The 24,281-nt window shown below is 39.8% G+C and overlaps 1 protein-coding gene across 2 annotated transcripts in view; it reads left to right on the top strand.

The window, feature by feature from the left end:
- Positions 1 to 24,281, top strand: part of DTNBP1 (dystrobrevin binding protein 1) — a 99,544-nt gene that overhangs the window by 12,674 nt on the left and 62,589 nt on the right. For both annotated transcript variants that reach the window (XM_055406026.2, XM_088831409.1), the window contains exons 3-5: positions 422 to 472; positions 5,507 to 5,567; positions 14,263 to 14,395. In XM_055406026.2, the coding sequence (XP_055262001.2) occupies positions 422 to 472; positions 5,507 to 5,567; positions 14,263 to 14,395 (245 nt within the window). The remainder of the gene's footprint in view (positions 1 to 421; positions 473 to 5,506; positions 5,568 to 14,262; positions 14,396 to 24,281) is intronic.

The raw sequence follows: 24,281 nt of genomic DNA on the forward strand, positions 1-24,281 counted from the left end.
AAGTGATGGCTAATAGTATGTTACAGTATATTAACTTTGGAATAGGGGCTTCCCGGTGGCTCAGTGGTAAAGAACTGGCCTGCCAAAGCAGGAGACACAGGTTTGATCCCTGGCTCAGGAAGATCCACTGGAGAGGGAAATGGCAACCCACTGTAGGATCCTTGTCTGGGAAATCCCATGGACAGAGGAGCCTGGTTAGCTACAGTCCATGGGGTTGCCAGGGAGTCGGACACAACTTAGTGACTAAACAACAACTTTGGAATAGTAGTACGTTTTTCTAAAAGTTTAGATCAGTTGTCATTAACGATTTTAAAATATTCTGCATTATGATTGACAACATCAAAATTATTATGTGTAACTTTTTTTTAAGTTGGCCTAAAGCAGCATCAATTTTTAATAAAATAAGTGTTTCTTTTGGCAGGACTGTTCCATGTTTGCCGAAGTACTCTGCTGGACTAGAATTACTTAGCAGGTAAGTGTTTTCATTTAAATAAAAAGATTATGCTTCTATTATCTAAAAGTATTTTATAATTCTAGAGGTAGACACCTTAACTAAATTTTTAACCTAACATAGAGAGTGTGTCCTTCACAGGCTTTTATATTTCACTGATTAATACAAAGGCCATTCAGATTTTGAGCATACTGATCACTATTATATTTACTAATCGACAACTTTATCATGTGCATGTATTATGTTTGCGGTTTCTTTGTTGCAAGAAAATTGATTCTGGATGTGAGTCCTCAATAATTTTCTTACTTTGATTCTTAAGTTTATACCATTTCTTCTCCAATCCATTTCTGTTGATGTGCAAGTTAATATTAGATACGTGATTTTCTTAGATGACATCAAAAGCATAAGTGACAAAGGGGAACAGGATGAATTGGACTTTATCAAAATTTAAAACTTTTGCTTTTTAAAGAATACTATCAAGAAAGGGAAAGAACAATCCATAGAAGGGGAGAAAATATTTGCAAATTACACATCTTTTGAGGTACTTGTATCTAGACTATAAATAACTTTTATAACTCAACAGTAAAAAGACAACCCAGTGAAGAAATAGGCAAATGATTTGAATAGACATTTCCGTAAAAAAGATGGGCAAATGGCAGATAAGCGCATGAAAACATTCTCAGCATCATTAGTCATAAGGGGAAGGGCAAACCACAACCACGGTGAGATACCACTCATACCCACTAGCATGCCTGTAATCCAAAAGACAAACAACAAGTGAGGGCAAAGATGCGGAGAAGTTAGAACCCTTATGCTCTTCTGGTGGGAATGTAAAGTGGCACAGCTGCTGTGAAAAACAGTTTGTTAGTTTTCTCAAAAAGTTAAGAGTAGAACTACCATGTGATCCAGCAATTTCGCCCCAAAAGAATTGAAAACTTACGTTCATGTCAAAATTTGCACACAAATGTGCACAGTAGGAGCATCTTTCATTCAGGCTCCCCTGTCCACGGGGATTCCCCAGGCCAGAATACTAGAGTGGGTTCCAGGCCCTCCTCCAGGGGATCTTCCCAACCCAGGGATCGAACCCAGGTCTCCCGCATGGCAGGCAGATTCTTTACCACCTGAGCCACGGGGGAAGCCCAGTATTATTCATAAAGCAATATCATTCATAATAGCCAAAAAGTAGAAACAACACAAGTATTCATCAAAGGATGGGTGAATAATTTGGTATCTCCACACAATGGAACATTATTCAGCCACAGAATGGAATGAAGTGCTGAGGCACACTACATCTTGCCCATCTTCTATAAAACTTAAAAACATTACGCTAAATGCAAGGAATGAACAAAAAAGGCACATAGTGTATGGTTCTATTGATACGATATGTCCAAAAAAGGCAGAAGGGTAGTGTTTGCCAAGATTCAGAGAAGAGAGGGGAATGAGTAATGACTGCTAATGGATATGGGGTTTCCTTTCAGGGTGATGAAGTGTTTTGGAATCAGTGGTGATAGTTGCCCCAACTCTCTGAACATGCTGTGAATTATGCACTTTAAAAGCATGAATGTTATGCTTTAAAGCAAACTAAAACTCAACTGTTATGAAAATAAGTATATGGTTTGCACGTGTTGTTACATGCAGCTCCGTATCTAGTGACATGGCATCTGATGGCTAACTGGTAGCCATGTGTGCAGTGGAAGGTACGCTCCTTCGCCTTATCTGCGTGTGTCATGGCACAATCATCTATGCCTACCTGTTGCTTTCTGTTTTCTAGCTTTATATTCAGCTTCTTTTTGTGCTTGCTGAATCTGAGCATTTTTTTTTTCCTTCTCTGGGTGCTTAATTTGACATTAATTTCCTGCTTGTTTTTTGTTGAGTGAGGAACATAAGTGATTTTGAAAGGAGGTAGAATACAGATCAATCTGTGGTATACTGTTTGCATGTTATCTTTTAACTTTTTTAATCTAGTGATTTAGTTGAAACAGCTTCATTGAAAGTTGCTCATTTCAGAGGTGTAGACCTCTCTGCGTGGTAGTTTTGGGGTACTTTTGGGGACTTTATGTGAAAAATCTACATCCATGTCTATAATGTGTCTGCTCATTGCACTGAAACACAGCATTTTCTCTCTGAAACTAGTTAGTGAGGGAGGAGAGACCATTTTAAATATCTAACCCATAAAATTTTGTTAGATTGTTAAAATACTGTGTAAAATACGATAACATAAAATTTTGCCATCTTAACCATTTTTAAGTGTACAGCCCAGTAATGTCAACTGCATGCACATTGTTGTACATCCAGTCTCCAAGAGGCTTTTCATCTTGCAAACCTCTGCCACTGGCAACCATCGTTCTCTTTCTATAAATTTGACTACTTTAGGTACTTTTTGTAAGTGGACTCACGCAGTACTTGTCTTTTTGTGATTGGCTTATTTCACTTAATATATTTTCAAGTTTCACCCATGTAGAATGTAAAAATTTCCTGATTTCTTCCAGTTTTATTGAGAGTTAATCAACATACACCACTATGTAAGCTTAAGGTATTGCTGCATAAGGATTTGACTTACTTCATGAGATGATTGCCACAGTGAATTTAGTGAGCATTCACCATCTCATATAGATAAAAAAGAAAAAGAAAAAAATGTTTTCCTTGTGATGAGAACTCAGAATTTATTCTCCAACTTTCATATATAATGTCCAGTATTGTTAAGTATATTAATAATGTACACTACATCCCTGGTACTCTTTTATCTTACAAACTAGAAGTTTGTACCTTTTTACTGCCCTCATTCAATTCCCTGTCCCTCCACCTCTGGTAACCACAAATCTAATCTCTTTTTCTATTTGTTTGCTTGCTTGTGTTTGAAGTATAATTGACCTACAATGCTTTGTTAGTTCCTAGCACACAACATAGTTATTTGATATTTCTGTACATTACACAGTGATCACTGCTGTCATCAGCACTAATTCAAAGGAAGTTCCTTCCTTTATAAATAATATCCTATTGTATGAATATGCCATATTTTGCTTATACCTTCATCCATTAATGGACACAAGTTGCTTTGATTTTTTGGCTATTGTGAATAATGCTGCTGTGAACATGGGTGTGCAAATATCTCTTTATGACCCAGCTTTCAGTTTTTTGGTGGTGTGTCCTCAGAAGAGGAAATGCTGAATCAGATGGTAATTGTATGTTAGTTTTTTGAAGAACCAATATACTGTTGAGCAGCTGCACTATTTTATATTCGCCTGTGTGTGTTAGTCGCTCAGTCGTGTCCGACTCTCTGCCACCCCATGGACTGCAGCCCGCCAGGCTCCTCTGTCCATGGGATTCTCAGGCAAGAATACTGGAGTGGGTTGCTATTTCCTTCTCCAGGGGATCTTCCCAACCCAGAGATAGAACCCGTGTCTCCTGCATTGTAGGCACCAGGGCAGTGCACATTTTTCCAGTTGCCATTTCTTCATATTCTCACCAAATCTTGTTTTGGGGTTTGCTGAGTTTTTGGTTTTTTTTTTTCCATTCTCATTGGTGTGAAGTGGTGTCTCATGGTAGTTTTGATTCAGTTCATCCGAAAGGAGATCAGTCGTGGGTGTTCATTGGAGGGACTGATGTTGAAGCTGAAACTCCAGTACTTTGGCCACCTGATGCGGAGAGCTGACTCATTGGAAGAGACCCTGATGCTGGGAAAGATTGAGGGCAGGAGAAGAAGGGGACGACAGAGGATGAGATGGTTGGATGGCATCACTGATACAATGGACATGGGTTTGGGTGGACACCGGGAGTTGGTGATGGACAGGGAGGCCTGGCGTGCTGCGGTTCATGGGGTCACAAAGAGTCAGACACGACTGAGCAACTGAACTGAACTGAACGATGATGATGGTGAGCTTCTCATGTGCTTATTGGCCATTTATATATCTTCTTTAGAGAAATATCTATTCAAGTCCTTTGCCTACTTTTGGATAGGGTTGTTTTTGTTGTTGTCGAGTGTTGGGCGTTTTCTATATATTCTGGATATTAATCATTTGTCACATATGTGATTTGTAAATATTTTCTTCCGTTTTATTGGTTGCCTTTTATCTGTTGATTGTATTCTTTGATGCACAAAAGTATCTAATTTTGATTAAGTCCAAATTTATCTGTTTTCTTTGTTGCCTATGTTTTTGGTGTTATATCCAAGAAATCATTACGAAATCTAACAGCAAGAAGCTCATGTTTTCTTCTAAAAATTTTATAGTTTTGGATCTTATGTTTGGATTTTTTGATCCATTTTTATTTAATTTTTGTATATGGTGTTAAGTAAGAGTCCAGCTTCATTCTTTTGCCTGTGGATATGCAGTTTTCCCAGCACCAGCATACTTGTTGAAAAGACTATCCTTTCCCCATTTAATGATCTTGGCACACTTGTCAAAAGTTATTTGACCATACGTGCAAGGGTTTATTTCTGGGCTCTTTCATTGGCCTATATGTCTCCCATTATGCCAGTACCATACTTTTGATTATTGTAGCTTTCTAGTAAGTTTTGAAATTAAGAAGTGTGTGTCTTCCAACTTTGTTCTTTTCAAGATTATTTTGGTGATCCCTTGATATTCCTTATGAATATTATGATGAATTTATGAAAATATCCTGTTTCGCTTCATATTTTCACCCACTAATTTTAGCACCTATTACAGTTCTTGCCTGAAATAATTCATTGTGCTTACCAAATGGTGATTTTCTATTTTTCTCATTTTTTTTTCTATCATTATTTATTGGAATTCTACTGTAAGGAAGAGGTATTCCCTTCTGCCCCATTTATTTATTTGGTTGTTTATTTAAATCACTATAAACTCATGACTGTTGGTTTTCATCTATCGCTCTAACCCATTTCTGCCATTATTTTGTCTACCAAATCCAGTGTCCTGGATTTGGCAACTAGAAGCCCCTTCAAGTTGATGTCTGTGTGTTTGCAGAATGTCTCCGTTATTTTTTGAGCTTTTCCTTTCTGAGACCACAGGTTGTATTTTAGATAGGATTTTTTAATGTGTGGATTTTATTTTGAATTTTTTTTTTCACTTTTCTTAGGTATGAAGATACATGGGCTGCACTCCACAGAAGGGCCAAGGAATGTGCAAGTGCTGGAGAGGTAAAGAATTGGCTCATCTTATACTTACAGGGAAAATATACTTTTGCAGTCTTAAATGCTTGTTTTTAAGAAATTAAATTTATAATTGTGTTAAAAATGTTTGACAGGACATCTTAAAGTGAATTTTGTAGTTGATTATGAAGTACTCTAAATAAAGCACTTTTTTGTAATTTCTCAGTCAGGTAATTTAGTTAGCTTAGAGAGTTTATAACTTTTATTCTAGAGTCGCAAGTGACCTTTTGGTTCATCGAGATATAATGCTTTGAATTTGAGGTCTGGTAACTTTGCATTTTATGTAAATTATGTCATTTCTTTCTACTCACTATTTAAGAATTCCTTTGGCGGGGACAAAAGTTTAACTTTGCTCAGTCTACTTAAAATCATTAATTTGCTTATTAGCAAATAAATGTAAAAATCTCAGGAGTCAACCTCAATTTCTTAGAGAAACAACCTATTTTCTAGCTCTACAGAGTGTCTAATGAATAAAAGTGACCTATAATTAAAATTATTTGGTATATATACTTAAAGCTTTTTTAGCCAAGATCAAATACTCTGCTACTGATGTCAGTCAAACTTTATTTCTTTCTAAAAACACGTCTGTGATTCTGACTTTTAATTTAAATTGACTTTACCATTTACCTGAATTAGTGAAGCTGTAATAGTTACATAGAACTTGGTAATACACATGATAAAATTTAGACATTAGTGTTTCTCTTAGAAATTACTGGAAAGGAAGAATATAGGTTTCTGTCAGTAGGGCAGACTGAATACTGTGAAAAGTCCTGTAAGTGTAAAACCCCTAAATGCTGGATAGATTTTTTTTTTTTTAATTTAAATGCAGTAAGCTTACAAAAATTAAGGGAAGTCCTAAAGGGCCAAAACAAGCAAACAAAAACAGCAGGGAACTGAAATGAGAGTGGTTGAAAAAAAACAAAACTTGGAAGCAGGGTTCAAATAGTAAAACAAATGTCTTAGAGATTTATTGGGATAGGAGATTTTTGTCTATGGGGAACTGAGTCTGAGACTCCTGCATAAAGCTCTAGATACTCTTGGTGAAAGGTTAATTTAGGACATTTTTAAAAACAAAGAAAAGAAAAGCTGCTGCTGCTGCTGCTAAGTCACTTCAGTCGTGTCCGACTCTGTGTGACCCCCATAGACGGAAGCCCACCAGGCTCCCCCGTCCCTGGGATTCTCCAGGCAAGAACACTGGAGTGGGTTGCCATTTCCTTCTCCAATGTGTGAAAGTCAAAAGTGAAAGTGAAGTCTCTCAGTTGTGTCCGACCCTTAGCGACCTCATGGACTGCAGCCTACCAGGCTCCTCCATCCATGGGATTTTCCAGGCAAGAGTACTGGAGTGGCTTGCCATTGCCTTCTCCGAAAGAAAAGCTACCTGTTGGCAAAAGGAGGCAACAAATTCTTTAAAGCACACCTGGAACACCTGAAGATTGACCATGTACTGGGCCACAGAGAGCAGTTCTCCAGTTTCATGTAAATCAAGTCATACAGAATATTCTGTGATTCTGGTGCAAATGACCCTGAAAGTTGGTATAGGAAAAGAATTTTGAAAAACCCAAATTTATGTTTGCAGATGTGTATTGTGCATCGTTTATGGCTCAATAATTACTACATGCATATTGTGTAAGTTGTCAAAAACTACTTAGAGGGAAATTTTATAGATGAAAAATAGACTAAAAGTCAATGAGCTAATCTAACTTAAGAATTTGAGAACAGAATAAATCATGAAGGAAGAATAAAAGAGATGATAAAAGATGAGAGAAGTAAATGAAATAGAATGTAAAAATACAGTAGACGCTAGACAAAATCACAAGTTCTTAGAAGACTAATAAAATATGGTAGCTATCTGCTGCTGCTGCTGCTAAGTCACTTCAGTCGTGTCCAACTCTGTATGACCCCATAGAGGGAAGCCCACCAGGCTCCCCCGTCCCTGGGATTCTCCAGGCAAGAACACTGGAGTGGGTTGCCATTTCCTTCTCTGATGCGTGAAAGTGAAAAGTAGAAGTAAAGTCGCTCAGTTGTGTCTGACCCTTAGCGACCCCACGGACTGCAGCCTACCAGGCTCCTCCATCCATGGGATTTTCTAGGCAATAGTATTGGAGTGGCTTGCCATTGCCTTCTCCGGGTAGCTATCTGATGATATTGATTAAGAAAAAAGGATGAATAGTTTTACGGATTAAAGAATATAACTGTAGCTATAGCAGAGAGTGAAAAGATAAGAGTTTGTGAACAACTCTAGCGCACATTTGAAAACAGAGGCAAAATGGCAAAACACTAGAAATTTTTACTAAAGTTTTAGTTGCTCAGTCATGTCCAACTCTGTGACCCCATGAACTGTAGACCACCCTCCAGGCTCCTCTGTACATGGAATTCTCCAGGCAAGAATACTAGATTGGGTAGCCATTCCCTTCTTCAGGCGATTCTCCCAACCCAGGAATCGAACCTGGGTCTCCTGCCTTGCAGGCAGATTCTTTATTTTGTGACTCACGGGGGAAGCCCAGAAATTTTTACTAAAACTAATTCTAAAAGCAGTACAAAGCCTGAATAATCTTATACCACTAAAGAAACAGTGTTAATAATTAATCTTTTCACTAGGAAAACACCAGGCCCACCAAGTTATATAGGAGAGCTCTATGAGACTTTCAGAGAGTCCACCATCTCAGTGTTAGACAGACTCCTGCACCAAGAGAGACAAGAGGATGCTGCCCTGCCCATTGCACAAGGCTAGAATAAGTGATCCTGAACCCCAACAGGCGAAGCATGAGCAAGTGAAATTGGGGTCCAGTCCCATTCATGAGTACAGATACAGAAACTATAAACAGAATAGAGGTATGAGCTCTCACTTAACTTTAGCAACCTGTTTCTGGAAATCAGATGTTCTCTGCACTCTCTCAAGGAACCTACTTGACACACTCTAAATTGGAAAAGTCATAATGTGTTATATATCAACCCCAAGCCCTTCACCAGCTTTCTTAAATATTTCTGCGTGAAACCAGCGAAACATCTATAGATGGCAGCAGTTTGTTAGGACATGAGGTGCTTCAGACACAGCTTTCTGCCTCCAAACCTGTGATGTGCACTGGTTGACACCCGGCTGCCTCGTGTGCAGTGATGTGACCCTTCAATACCCGCAGTGTGCTGGACCTGCCTCCCCTTTATGATGGGCTCCTCGTACTGTCTTGTGATTCTCGTATTTTGACAATGTTGTTTGAAGTTTAATTTGAGAATCTTCTCACGCATTGTTTTAAAATCTATATCAAGCTTAAATGTAAAGTTTTCCTGTATAAATATGAGCCAGAACTTTGTGTTTGCTTTGTGAATGTTGGATGATAACAAATAGTGTTCTGTCTGGGAAACAACCTGCTATATATGGCTGTGCTGACAAACTAAATCCAGCCTTGCATTAAAAAAAAAAAAAAGTTTATTCCAGGACTGAAAGATTGGCTTGACATTAGAAAATCTTTTATATGCAGTTGACCATGTTAACAAATTAAGAGAAAAATATATGATCATCAGATGCAGAAAATACATTCAATAAAATTAATTTAGAGTAAACCATTTTAGCAAGTTTTTAATAGATGGTACCTTTCGTCCTAATAGCTGCCAAAACCGGCAGTGTTTGACTTGGAGTACTTTGATTTCATAGTCAGTCATCTTACTAAATCATCTTATTCTGATCACTTGCATCTGGGATGGGAGTTTTGTGAAGATGGGAGGGAAGAAACAAAAACCTACCAGTCTTTTCATTTCCTCATCTCTTTTTATAGTGGGTAGAACTTCCAATATAGTGTTGAATAAAAGCTGAAGATCTTGGTTCAGATTTTGGCTTCATCAGATTTAAATGTGAAAGGGAAAACTACATTTTTTAGAAAATAGTGGAAAAGCTAAGATCTCAGGGCAGAGAAAGGTTTCTTTAACAAGGCATCATAAACACCAACCATGAAACATTGGTAATTTTTATCAAATCTTCTGTTCATCAAGCAGCACCATGAAAAAGTTAAGCAGTTCACAAAACAGAGGACTAGTGTTCAAAAAATATGAAAAACCTCTGCACACCCATTAAAAAGTGCGGGAGAGGTATGACCAGGCATTACCCTGAACAAAAAGCATGAGTGGCCAGTAGATGTGAAAACATGTTTAAAATCAATTCGAAGGCAAGGAAATACAAATTAAAACCTCAGATTTACACTCATTAGATTATCAAGCATTTAAGAAGCCTTGAATTTTCTGTGCAGACAGTCATTACTCGCTGATGACAGTTTTCCCTTCCCCGGCAGCATGATGGGGAACAGCTAGAACTAAGGAGTATAAATCGATTGGCACAGTGACATTAGAAAAATGAGCTGGCATGAAGTAAAAATTGAAATTCCACAAAGCTTTCGAAACAACAGTTCTACCCCTAGGGAGATTTCTGTAGCATTGTGTCCCCAGCTTTGCCCTGTGATGTTGTATGTCTCACACCTCCTTGGATAACATTGGTATGTGTGACAAATAGATGAGAGAACTTGAAGTCAGAGGTGGCTAGGCTGGGGGAGGTCTACTTACTCCAGCCGGGTTGAGCCACTGGGCGGGTGGGGGGGTGAGGGGGAAGTGTGCAGTGAGGAGCTCAATACCTGGGACGTATTGGAACCTAATTTGTGAAAATTGCCTCTGTGCACCAGATTTGTTCCAGAACATTTATAGTAGGGTTTTGTTGAAACTTTAGACAGTCCCACAGTCCCTCTGTGGAGTAAATTATTATTTATAGGATCAGGGACTTCCCTGGTGGCCCAGTGGCTGACTCCACGCTCCCAGTGCAGGGGGCCCGGGTTTCGTCCCTGTTCATGGAAATGCTCCAAAAAAGATCAAATGCTATGCAGCAGTGAAAATTAGTGAACCACAACACCTCCATGTATCAATATGGATGAATCCCACAATGTTCAGTGAAGACTGTATCCTGTAGAGGAGCTTTAACAATAGTTGCTCTTTTGATTGTAGGAAGATTTCATAATAAAATATGTTGGAGAATGAATTTCCTGGAAGTTCTGTTGGCTGAATTTATTATATGGGGGGAAATATATAATATTTTCATAGTTGTGTACTTTTTTATTGTTAGACCCCTGTCTTATCAAAAGTGCCGTTATTGGTTTCCAGAAATATAGTTCTCAGACTGAAAAATGAAAATTTATTTTAAATTTCTCTGACGTATTGTTGAGACATATGTAAACTTTTAAAATGTGTATCTTTGATAAACTTTTATTGTGTATTTTGTCAGGCCATGCTCATGTGTCTTTAGTGGCCTTTAGTCAATGTCAATCTGCCAGGGCAAGTATACTTAAGGATAATTCAGTCTTCTTTGATAAGTTATTTTATACTTAACTACTTTAAAGCTAATTCTTATTTATAGTCTTAAAATTCAGAGCGATGTTGCTTTAGCAAACAGTTTGTTCAATGTAGCTTTGTTGTCTAGACTTTTTCTACAAGATTTTTTTGTTTTTACAAGTTCTTTGTTTTTCCCTCACTTAGTATGTAAATAAACACATAAATTGATTGTGACTTAGGGGTTAGATTCTGAGGGTAACTTTCTAAAGTTAGACTTCCAGTGCATCATTTGCTTATACTTTTTATTGTTGTGAAATACTTGCTTGCCTTCAGATTGAACTCTTTTAAGACTCATGCTTTAACAGCTTGGTGTGTAAGCTGGTTAAATCAGGCATGCTTCAGGTTCTCTTTGGATTCCAGCTTGGATCTCTTCTGCTTGTGGTGGGGAGTTGACTGAACTGGGTGTGGAAATGCCTAGTTTCTGCAGTAATATGTTTTGACCTTGGGCAGATAAATAGAGTCTGTTTCTAGTTGACTCACATAAAATGGTATAACACCATTTACCCTGCTTAGCAAACAGAGTTGTTTGAAACTCACATGAACTAAGTGAAAGTGAAAGTTGATGAGTTGTATCTGACTATTTGCAACCACGTGGACTCATCCATGGAATTCTCCAGGCCAGAATACTGGAGTGGGTAGCCTTTCCCTTAAAGCCAGAGGGTCTTTACAACCCAGGGATCGAACCCAGGTCACCCTCATTGCAGACGGATTCTTTACCAACTGAGCTATCCGGGAAGCATTCCCCCAAATTGCTGAACTGTTTTATACAAATATAAAACAGTTTTTATATTGTTTTATTACCCAAATATTACCCATTTTGAAAATCATTTGGGTCCCAGCCTTTTCTTTGTTCTCCTAACTTCAGTGTCCACCAGAAGGACTTTTGGGATGATTTGTAACTTTGGGAACAAGCCCAAACTGTGCGTTTGTCTTGCTACTTAAACTTGATTTTCTGGTGTTAAATCTAGATTTATTCAGAATTGTTTACTTGGAGGAGAAAAATTGGCCTTCTGAAGATGGCTCCTTCCTTATTAAGTAAAGCTAAAGTACAGTTTCTCAGAACCTTTTCTTTCTCTACTTTTCACTTTCTTACTTTTGTGTCCCTGCATACACAGTCCCTAGAAGATTGATTAAGGGCGTCGGCTTACATGTCAGATTCCTGGGGTTGAATCTGGGTCCTGTGTGGCCCGTGAGAAAATGACTTGTCTTCACTGCACCTCAGTTTCTTCTTCTATAAAATGAATGTAGGAATATTGCTCTGTTTACAAAGTTGCTATGTGTTTAATGTAAATTGCTTAACATAGGGCCTGGCACATAGAAAATGCTCAAAATCCTTTATTATTACATAATTGTTGATAATGATTTTGGAGAATCCATTCAACATCCCTTTCTTTTAAATTAATATTTGAATGTATTTTGATAGATTTTTTTATGTATACTTCTTATATTCTGTATACAGAATATGATTTTGAATTTTGTGGAAGGCATGAATATACTCTACTTAAGTTTTAATATTTATGTTTCATTTTACTTTTCAGTAATATATCTAAAAATTGTTTATTCTAGATCTTTCAAATTATTAGCACAATTAACCACTGCAATTGAGATTTAACAAACTTTTTAAAAGATATGCCGTATACCAGGAAAAATACCTTTTATCATCGTCAGCCCTGTGATACAGGAAATTATTTTTTCTTTCATTAGTGTTTGAAAACTGAGGCTTAGAGCATTTGTGAGACCTACTCCAAACTAAAGCACAGTTTGTTTTTTTTTCCTTTTTTGTTCACCACAGTATCTTCAGTGCCTGAAACAGAGCCAGGCAAAGAGCAGGTGTTCAGTAGGAGCTTGTTGGATATTACAGATGAATCCTATGGGTAGGGGTTCTTATTTCAAGCCCTAATTTTCTTACTGTTGCATCACACAGACGCTGTATTAGCCACACTAATCTGTTAGCAATGCTCAGTACTTTTTAAACTGCTCTCTGGGGTCTTTACAGAGCTGGCTGGCACAGGCATTTCTAAGCATGCAGACGTGACAATCATGCCCCTGGAGTAGCACTCGTGTGTGAGACTGTGTGTGTTACCGCTACAGCGTGGACTGACTGACAACGGGGGGAGGTGTGAGGTGGGGATAAAGTGAGGAAACAGGGCAGCTTTTTCATCTCTCTATTGTTTTTAATTCAATGTTGTGAATTCCTGGAATATCAAAATGTAGAAGCTAAAACAGTCTGGCACCACTGCAAATAATTTTGTTTCTTATTTTGATATTTTTATTCCTCTGAAAGGTCTTTCCTTAGTGAGATACAGTAAAAATCAGTTGTATTTGTATTTCAACTCTTGAAGAATCTTCATCATGGGTTGTGTAAATTGTCCCTTTTTTATATAACTTAACTGTGAACTCTTTTATATTAAAACTTAATATTTTACAGATGAAGTTCAGATGTACTTCCTTTTGCTTTATAATGAATTTTACAGTCTTTATTGTACAAAATGCGGGAATCTTCCACAGTTCTTACTCATCACTAGTGATGTTTTCAAAAGATGACCTCTCTATGCTCCTTCTAAATCTTATCGCAGGCACTTTCCCCTCTCACCATGTTGGGACCAAAACAAAACTCTCTGGGAGAAACCGCTGTCTGTTATTTTCTTTAAGTCTTCTGGAAAAGAAGTCAGAATTATATTAGGCTAGCCTAGCATCTGATATCCCTGCTATTAGGGACGTTACACTTCTGAATTTGTTAGTATAAATCCTTTTCTCCTTTTTTTCTGAAATTGTTCAGTTGCCTCAGGGATTCCTTCGTATACAAGTACCATTTATCTTTCTTTATTCAGTGAACGTTCCTGTTTAAATGGAAGCTGAATCATAGTATAATCTAAATGCATTAGGGAACTTTTCTTTCAAAAGAAGTCCTTTTGTAAGGCAAATAATTACCCATTCATTATGTCTGGGGTTTGTTTTTGTTTGTTTTCTTTTCAGTTGTTAGTGGTTGTTTTCTGTTTTATTTTTTCTAGATTTGAATTATGCAAATAACATGGTTTACTTAGAAACAGGTAGTTAGAAGTGACTTCTAAGGTCATGGCTGAACTTTCTCTTTCCTGGGTTAAGATGCACTGATGCAACCCGTAATTTGAGGTTTTTCTGCACTGGATATTAAGGTGGTTCTTTTCTAAGAAAGAAAACAACGCCAGTCTCCTCAGAGTATCGTGTTGTCTGTACCCCAGTAGAAGGGTTTTTAAAGATAACACGGGCTGGCTCTCATTACGCCCGTCTGACCTCTGTGTCTGCAGTCGTTGGCTGACCCTCCCCTTCCATGTTACAGCGGGTGGACAGTGAGGTGGTCATGCTCTCCGCGCACTGGGAGAAGAAGCAGGCGAGCCTCCGGGACCTGCAGCAGCAGCTTCAGCAGCTTCCAGGCCTCATCGCAGACTTAGAATCCCTGACGGCAAGTCTGAGTAAGTTCCCCATTTGCCTCTGGACGCTGCTTCTAGGAAGGAAAATAATTTGGCATGATTCCAAAGCTTTCTAAGAATACATTAATCTTATTGCTTAACAGGATTTGGAGGGGAAATAGTTCTAATTAATTTCATATTCTGATTAACTGATGATTTGACCAAAAAACAATGATTTAAAATGTGGAAATGATTTTTAAAATACAGCACTACCTTTTTCTGCCTCCGTTCTGTTCAGAAAACATACTTTTGTTGATTCTTAAAGTGACTCGGGGTTGTCTTTGTGACCTTGAGGTCTGTTTAAAAGTGTAAATATAGGAAATGAAAGGGGTTACAGTGGCTTTGTTATCACTAACGGCTGTACTCTGGAAGTTGTTGCTTTTAATTCTGGGTTTGCTCAGAACTTCATGTCTTAAAATATACTTTTTTTTTTCCTCCTTAAACTGATAAAAGATTAAACAGATACAATTAAATGAGGGTACCTGTTTGGCTAACTTTATACCCTGTGGAAGATTATATATTTATTTTTTGTTTTTTTGGGATGAATCATGCTGATATTTGTTTCTTGGGCTTATATTCAGAAAATTGACTTTTTGCTTGACAGTGCCACATCATAGTGTAACATTGTGGCTTATTATTTTCTAACCAAGCTTAATATCTTAGTGAAGTAAGAGGTAGGGGCTACCTACATAGGAGACGAATTTGAGCTAATAACCTGGCTGAGTCTTGATAGCTAAGGTGTAAAACTACCCCATCATCTCTTCTGTTTTTCAATACTACATTTTTAAAAGCAAAACAGAGCTGATTTACAAAGCAAGTAATTAGCAAAGCATAAAGCTTGTGTGTTTGAATAAAATGAACCCAATTTTGGTATTTGGAATGCCACTGCTGATAATAATAGCTAATGTTTGTAGCGCCTACTGTATGTCGGAGATGGTTAGGTGCTTTACAGACATTATTTACAATCTTCACAAGATCCCTTCAGAAGTAGCATTTGTTATCCCACTTTACAGCTGAGGCAAGTTGGACTTGGAGGGGTGGAGACTTGCTCAGGGTCACACACAGTAAGGTGTGCATCTAGGATCCCAGCCGCAGTGATGACGTACTCGATGGAGGATGAGGCATTTGGAGCAGTACCTGTCAGCAGACCCCATGACCTGCATTCTTGAAGCCCTAGAATCAGTGTTCTGTTATTTCTGAAAGCAGAGTGGGGGAAAAGAGACTCTGGGTTTAGGAGGAAGGCCCTCTGGCCTTGTTTCCCTCTTGTAGTTGCAGGAATGTTCTCAAGCCTTTGATAACTGACAGAAAAAGCCTCCAAGACACTGGGACTACTCCTTTGAGCCACTCTCTGTTCGGCATCTCTTCCTGTATGTCTCTGAGTCTTTGTTTTTCACTGGTTGTGTATCTCTTTGCAGAGACAGCCCCTCTGACACTGCCCCCCTTCTTTACAGCTGAGAGTAAGTTCTGTTTGTAAATGTTGTTTGTTTGGTGCCTTTCTGCTGATTAAATGCATTTGGTCTCCGTTCTGGTTATGCTCATAGTTGATTCTACTTAAGACAGAATATAGTGTATTTTCCTTCTCAGTTAGGATTCTACTATCCCGAAGAAGTGATGTTTAGTGATGTGATACCGTCTTCAGAAACTGCATTCTTACTTTGTAAATGAATGCGATGGGTTTCCCAAATGCCCACTTGAGTTCTGTCTTTACTAATCTGAGAACATCGACCACCAAAGGCAAATTAAAGCTAAATTAAAGCAAATTAAATTAAGGCTGAAGTATCAGTCTTGACAGTCACTTCCAAATAATTTAATTCTTATTTTTCATTGAAATATGGTTGACCTACAATCTTATATTAGTTTCAGGTGTACAACATAGTGTACACTTATACACACTGTGTGTGCATTGTGTTTTACAGTGATTGACCCCGGTTCAATTCCCGGGTCGGGAAGATCCCCTGGAGAAGGGATTGGCTACCCACTCCAGTATTCTTGGGCTTCCCTGGTGGCTCAGCTGGTAAAGAATACACCTGCAATGCTGGAGACCTGGGCTTGATCCCTGGGTTGGGAAGATCTCCTGGAGAAGGGAAAGGCTACCCACTCCAGCTTTCTGGCCTAGAGAATTCCATGGACTGTCTATCCCGTGGGGTCGCAAAGAGTCCGACATGACTGAGCAACTTTCACTTTCTTCACCCTTTGTATACGTGATGAATTGATCACCATTTTAAGTCTAGTAGCCATCTGCCACCATCCACAGTATTATAATATTATTGACATTCCTTTTACTGTAAATTACATCCCATGGGCCACTCTCTGATTGGAAGTTTGTGCCTCTTTGTCTCCCTCACCAGCTTCATCCAGCTACCCCACCACCCTCCCCTCTGGCGACCACCGCTTTGTTCTCTGTCTGTGAGTCTTTCTCTGTTTTGTTCATTCACTTGTTTTGTTCTTTAGATTCCATATACAAAGGAAATCATGGTATTTGTCTTTCTCAGTTATTCCACATAACAGATTACCCCCTCGGTCTATCCATGTTGTTGTGAACGGCATTATTTCATTTTCTGTGTGTGGCTGAGTAATATTCCATTGTGTGTATGTACCACATCTTTTTTATCCATTCCTCTGTCGATGGACATTTAGGTTACTTCCACACTTTGGCTGTTGTAACTAAAATGCTGCAGTGAACGTGGAGGGGCATGTATATCTTTCCTCATTAGTGTTTTCATTTTCTTTGGATAAATACCAAGGAGTAGAGTAGCTGGATCTATTTTTGATTTTTTAAGGAACTTCCATATTGTTCTCCGTAGCAGGGGCTATACCAAATCACATTCCCAGCAACAGTGCCCGAGGGCTCCCCTTGCCAGCGCTTGCTGTCTTTTGGTAATAGCCATTCTGGCAGGTGTGAGGTGATACTGTGGTTTTGATTTGCATTTCCCTGATGATTAGCCACGTCGAGCATCTCTTCATGTATCTGTTTTTTCAGGTCCTTGGAAAAATGTTTATTCAGGTCCTTTGCCTATTTTTTAAATCAGATTGGTTTTTTTGTTTGTTTGTTTTGTTGTTGAGTTGTGTGAGTTCTTTATTGATTTTGGATATTAACTCCTTATCAGAGATATCATTTGCAGTATCTTTTCCTATTCAGGAGGTTGCCATTTCATTTTGTTGATGGTTTCCTTTGCTGTACAAATACCTTTATAGTTTGATCTAGACCCATTTGTTTATTTCTGCTGTTGCCGTTGCCCGAGGGAAGCATTTGGAAGCCAAATTTGCTGGCTTGTATAAATACATATCTATATTATTAACGTATTTCATGAATTTATTTTAATGAGAGTATGCACCATTCTTAGAAATTTGAATTATTTGGTTTTAATGCTTGCCTATAAACTGTGGATTTCTTCATTTTGGGGATGAAGTGAAAGTCGCTCAGTTGTGTCTGACTCTGCGACCCCATGGACTATACAGTTCATGGAATTCGAGCCAGAATACAGGGGTGGGTAGCCTTTCCCATCTCCAGGGGATCTTCCCAACCCAGGGATGGAACCCAGATCTCCCGCATTGTGGGCGGATTCTTTGCCAGCTCAGCCACCAGGGAAGCCCAAGAATACTGGAGTGGGTAGCCTGTCCCTTCTCCAACAAATCTTCCTGACCCGGGAATCAAACCAGGGTCTCCTGCATTGCAGGCAGATTTTTTACCAACTGAGCCACCAGGGAAACCCTGATAGCTTCCCTTTTGGGGGGTAGCCTCAGAATGATCTTTGTAATTACCTCATTAGTTTGATATGGTATTACAAGGCTTAGTCAAGCAATAATGAAAAATAAAAATACTTAGAAGAAAAGAGTAACTAATCTATACATAGTCACTGGATTCTCTTAACTTCTCTGAACTTTTTACCCTTTCACTGTCAAATCTAATACCATATCCATTCAGTCCCTGTATTCCTAGGCCAGTTAACTCTTTTAGTCTTGCCTTGCTCTCTAGTGGGTCTGCCCTTGTTAACGAATACGGGATTAATATGATGTGAGCAATCTGGACCTTTGATGATGCTTTTAGCTGTGTTATCCTGTGGCTTAATAAATATGGCTCCTGATTACATGCTCCCTCAGGAATTAAGTAAGAACAGATAATCCACTCATGTTGTATTTTTAATGGGATGTGATCCATCCAACTTACAAAGCCTGTGTAATAGATAATCACTGGTGAGGCTTGTCGTTTAAAAAAGGTAATAAATAAAGGTATGCTGGGAATTGGGAAAGAAGGGCTGTGAACTGACTTTCAGATCTGGGTTTGGACTGCAGTTCCCCAGCTTCCTGACTGTGAGACTCCATGCAGGCTTCCTGACTTCTCTAAGCTTTAGTTTCTTTGCTTTTAGGATTGAAGATGAGAGAACTTGCTTCACAGGGTAGCTGGAGGGCCCCTAGTGAGGGAAGGGGTGCCTGGTACGTGTTAGGTGTCTGTGAGTCCCATGCACCATTTGCGGGCTCAGGGGACACAGCAGTGGACAAGACCAGGCAGCTGCCACCAGGATGCTCACTTTCTCCTGGGAGTCTCTCTGGCCTTTGCAGATTTACAAAACCATTGTCTTTGACGGGAGGATTTGGATGGATGTTACACAATTTAGCTTGTCCTATGTAGAATCGGTGATGCCATCTCATTCTCTGTCGTCCCCTTCTCCTCCCGCCCCCAACCTTTCCCAGCATCAGAGTCTTTTCCAGTGAGTCAACTCGTCGCATGAGGTGGCCAAAGTATTGCAGTTTCAGCTCCAGCATCAGTCCTTCCAATGAACACCCAGGATTGATCTCCTTTAGAATAGACTGGTTGGATCTCCTTGCAGTCCAAGGGACTCTCAAGAGTCTTCTCCAGCACCACAGTTCAAAAGCATCAATTCTTCGGCGATCAGCTTTCTTCACAGTTCAACTCTCACATCCATACATGACCACTGGAAAAACCATAGCCTTGACTTAGACGGCTGGATGGAATCACCGACTCTATGGACATGAGTTTGAGTGAACTCCGGGAGTTGGTGATGGACAGGGAGGCCTGGCATGCTGTGATTCATGGGGTCGCAAAGAGTCGGACATGACTGAGCAACTGAACTGAACTGAACCCAGTAGTTAAGAGTACAAAACCCTGGTGTGAAATGTGAGAACAGTGTAGTATTCTGTATATTGAGAAATAGTGTGTAAGGATAGAGTGGAATACTGTCCTCCAGATTCTGTACACTTTCTTTGTTTAGCGCTAAGTCATGTTCGACTCTTGGGACCCCATGGACTGTAGCCCACCAGGCCCCTCTGTCCATGGGATTTCCCAGGCAGGAATCCTGGAGTGGGTTGCCGTTCCCTTCTCCAGGGGGGTCTTCCTGGCCCGGGGATGGAACCCGGGTCTCCTACACGGCAGGCGCTCTCCTGCGTTGCAGGTAGATTCTTTACCGACTGACCCACCGACACTTTCTTGTTGCTCAGCTGCGCGGTGTACTCTGCATGTGAGTTAAACAAGCAGGGCGACAATACACAGCCTTGACGTACGCTTTTCCCGGTTTTGAACCAGTCCATCGATCCATATTGGGTTCTAACTGTTGTTTCTTGACCTGCATACAGGTTTCTCAGGAGGCAAGTAAGGTGGTCTGGTATTCCCATCTCTTTAAGAATTTTCCAGTTTGATGTGATCCACACAGTCAAAGGCTTTAGTATAGTCAATGAAGTAGAGGCAGATGTGTTTCTGGAACTCTCTTACTTTTTCTGTGATCCAACGGATGTTGGCAATTTGATCTCTGGTTCCTCTGCCTTTTCTAAAATCCAACTTGTACGTCTGGAAGTTCTTGGTTCACACACTGTTGAAGCCTAGGTTGAAGGATTTTGAGCATTACTTTGCTAGTGTGTGAAATGAGTGCAACTGTACAGTAGTTTGAACATTCTTTGGCATTGCACTTCTTTGGGATTAGAAGGAAAACTGACCTTTTCTAGTCCTCGGGCCACTGCTGAGTTTTCCAAATTTGCTGGGATCTTGAGTGTAGCACTTTTACAGAATCATCTTTTAGGATATGAAATAGTTCATCTGGAATTCCATCATATCCACTAGCTTTGTTCGTAGTAATGCTTCCTAACGCCTGCTTGGCTTCACACTCCAGGATGTCTGGCTCTAGATGAGTGACCACACCGTTGTGGTTATCCGGGTCACTAATGGGGCTGACTGTGGCTCAGATCATGAGCTCCTATTGCAAAATTCAGACTTAAACTGAAGAAAGTATGGCCTAGGGGTTTTCCTTACAACACTTGTTCTGTGCATTTTACTGTGAAACTGCTAAGATGTTTGGAACATATTTATTGAATTCTCCTGAACTTCCACTAGAGGGCAGTCTAATCCTATTCCTATTTTAAAAGTCTAAAATGTCAAGAGCTTTTCTGAATTCTCTGTTGCTTATTTTGTATGACCTACTTAAAAAAGACACGTTCATCTAGAACAGAGATTCTGTTAATTCTTAGATAACACAGTTCTGTAAGAGAATGACAGCCTGGTACTGAGCTTGCTTGCCTCTTTCTTTCAATCTGACCTGACCAGATACATTACTGTTCTGCTTTCTCTGTACAAAATTTGAGAGTGCATCTAGCTAGGAGAATGTCACAGTTTTTACGGTTTCATGAAACAGATTATCTTATGGTCCAGGTTACGTTCTGAGATTAGACCCTTCAAGGGACATATTAGCTCTCTTTCGACACGGTTTAGTATATACTGCACAGATCTCATTTGTTCCGTGATGGCTTTTTAATGCACGCCTCAAAGTTCCTTGTTACCACGCCATCATTACCTTATCACAGGAAGAGTGACAAAAGCATGGGAAGACTCTGGTGGTCCTTTAGTACCTGGCCTCCTGTGACCTATGGGTTTGCAAAGATTTTGTTCTCTGAGGCTAATTAGTTTTGCTAGAAAATACTCATTAAGTGTGAAGTTATGAATTTTAACGTGCTGCTGCACCCTTCATATGTCAGTGGTTACACTACACATAGTATGTATCTGAAACAAATGGCGCAAAGGAAAATTCCAAACAGCACGGCTCTTCCTCTGGGACGGTCTCCACACGAGCGTTTGTGACGCTCTTTCCTGCACAGCTGTCAGGCTCTCCCAGATGGCCCTTCCCAGTCAGATTCCACCCATCTTCCCCACCGATCACGGACTGAGACGTAGACTGTTGTTACAGTGAGCAAAATGGTGAGGCTGGAACTTCTGGCGAAGGTACTTTTGTGTCCGTGGAGGCCTGGTAGTGTTTTGTGCACATGCATTCTAAGTCTAGTTACCAGATTTACTCAAATCTGCGACTGCTTCCTAGCAGAAGATGAGCAGGGTGTGACGGGGAGATGAAATTCAATATAAAATATTCAGAGTCCATACCATATATATGCTTATTATTTAAAGAGATTTTCTAAAGTTTTTCATATGAAAAGGGAAGAAAATTCATGTTCATTGGCACAGTTCTTACATATTTAATTTCTGACCTCAAGCCTGATAAAAGTTAAAATGGAAAAGTTTCATCGCTGCTTCTGCTTTAACTCACCAGGGCCTAACTTGATATACTGATAACAGTGTTTTCAAAGTTCTCTGCCCATGTTTAATTCCTTCATTGACAAAATTTAGCATAACCTCCTAATATTTAAATCAGCTGAATATGAATCATAGATTTGCTTTCTTGGTTATTATTTTTTGTTTTAGAATGATAGAATCATTGTCTCTCCAGAAATCCTTCTTAACTGAATTCAGCAGACCAGATGTTTTGTTGTTGTTCAGTCACTAATTTGTGTCCGACTCTTTGTGACCCCATGGACTGCAGCACGTCAGGCTTCCCTGTCCTTCACCGTCTCCTGAGCTTGCTCAAACTCAAGTCCATTGAGTCGATGATGCCATCCAACCATCTCATCCTCTGTCGCCACTTTCTCTTGCTGCCCTCAATTTTCCCAGCATCAGAGTCTTTTCCAGTGAGTCAGCTCTTTGCATCAGGTAGCCAAAGTATGGAGCTTCAGCATCAGTCCTTCTGGTGAATATTCAGGATTGATTTCCATTAGGATTGACTGGTTGGTTGTCCTTGCAGTCCAAGGGACTCTCAAGAGTCTTCTCCAACACCACAATTCAAAAGCATCAAATCTGTGGCACTCAGGCTTCTTTCTGGTCCAACTCTCACATCCATACATGACTATTGGAAAAACCATAGCTTTGGCTAGATGGACCTTTTTTTGGCAAAGTAATGTCTGCTTTTTTAATATACCGTCTAGGTTTGTCATAGCTTTTCTTCCAAGGAACAAGCATCTTTTAATTTCGTGGCTGCAGTCACCATCTGCAGTGACTTTGGAGCCCAAGAAAATGAAACCTGTCACTGCTTCCACTTTGTCCCCATCTATTTGCCATGAAGTGAGGGGGACTGGATGTTGCAAAGATACAGTCTTTACCCTTAAGGTATTTATAGAATGCTGAGAAAGATAAGAGTACAAAATAGTGGCATAATGTCAGAGTGTCAGTCCTGGGCAGGGTTCCTAGGTCAGTGGAAGCACAGATGAGGGATAGCAAGCTCTGACCTGAAGCTGCCAGGGAGATGTGGGGTTGGGGAGGGGGAAAGCAAAGACCCCTCAGGACAGGCAAGCACACGCGGGACCCTCCTTGGAGTGATGAGCGGTCGTGAAGGAGGGTGGTGGTGAGGCTGGAAAGGTAGTCTCTGAGCAGGGAGTGAGAGGTCCCTGAATGCTCGGGTAGGGAGTTAAACTGTAAGTCCTCAGGAGCCTTTGAAACTTCGAAAGAGGAGAACTGGGAGTTGGGCAGGAGCCATAGCATGACCCCGGACTCTCCCGAGCACTTTAAGTCTCAGGTTGCCGTCCAGCACCAGGACACACTGCTGGCCTATACGTCAAAGCCTCTCTGTTTCCCAGCCCCCTGTATGCTGAACATAACATGCGTGATGCTGAAGGAACCAAGTAGCTTAGAGCTAAATGGATTCCGTATTAAATGTAATTATTCTAGTTCTTATCACTAATCAAAGTGAAATAGCCTTTAAATAATCCTGTTAGCTATGATCGTCTTGTAAGACCCTGTCAAACTAGTTCTAACAGAGTGAACTGAACACTCCTCCTTCAGGGCCAGTTAGCACAAGCTCCCAGGCTGAGGCTCCCACTCGTTTTTCCATTTAATAACAAAAAATAATCTGTATAGCAGCTAATACATTAACACCATTTTTCCTATTTCCCTTTTCATATATATACTCCTCGGGTACCACTGATGACATTACTGAAAATCTTAGATGTAACTTTTCATTGATTAAAACTTAGATTTTTGCTAATTGTTTCAGGTTAGGCTTTCCATAGTCACAGGTAATAGCTGTTGTATACGACCTCTGAAGATAGATTCAAAACTGTTATGAACTGCATTATCAGTCTTTTCCAGACTTACACTGATCTACAGTGATATATCAATTATGATAAAAGTCATTACCTAAAATGTTCTTGAAGAGGAGTGCTAAACTACTTGCCACGTTTTAACTTTTCAGTAAAATTTAATTTTTCCTCCTAAATCCATGTCTTTTTAAGCTGTAGACTCTACCAAGTACAAAAGCACAGATATTTAGTTGAGTTAAAATTTAGGATATTAAAAAATGTGGGGAGTTCCCTGGTAGTCCAGTGATTAAGACTCTGCCTTTCAATGCAGGGGGTGCAGGTTTGATCTTTGTTTGGGGAACCGGGCGAAGGGAACTTCACTTTCCCTCAAAGTTTAAGGGCTTCCCTTGTGGCTCAACTGGTAAAGAATCCACCTGCAATGTAGGAGACCTGGGTTTGACCCCTGGGGTAGGAAGATCCCCTGGATAAGGGAAAGGCTCCCCACTCCAGTATCCTGGCCTGGAAAATTCCATGGACTGTACAG

This window comes from Moschus berezovskii, chromosome 23, assembly GCF_049115385.1.
Source record: "Moschus berezovskii isolate FMDL1 chromosome 23, NW_MosBer_1.0, whole genome shotgun sequence".
Lineage (NCBI taxonomy): Eukaryota > Metazoa > Chordata > Mammalia > Artiodactyla > Moschidae > Moschus > Moschus berezovskii.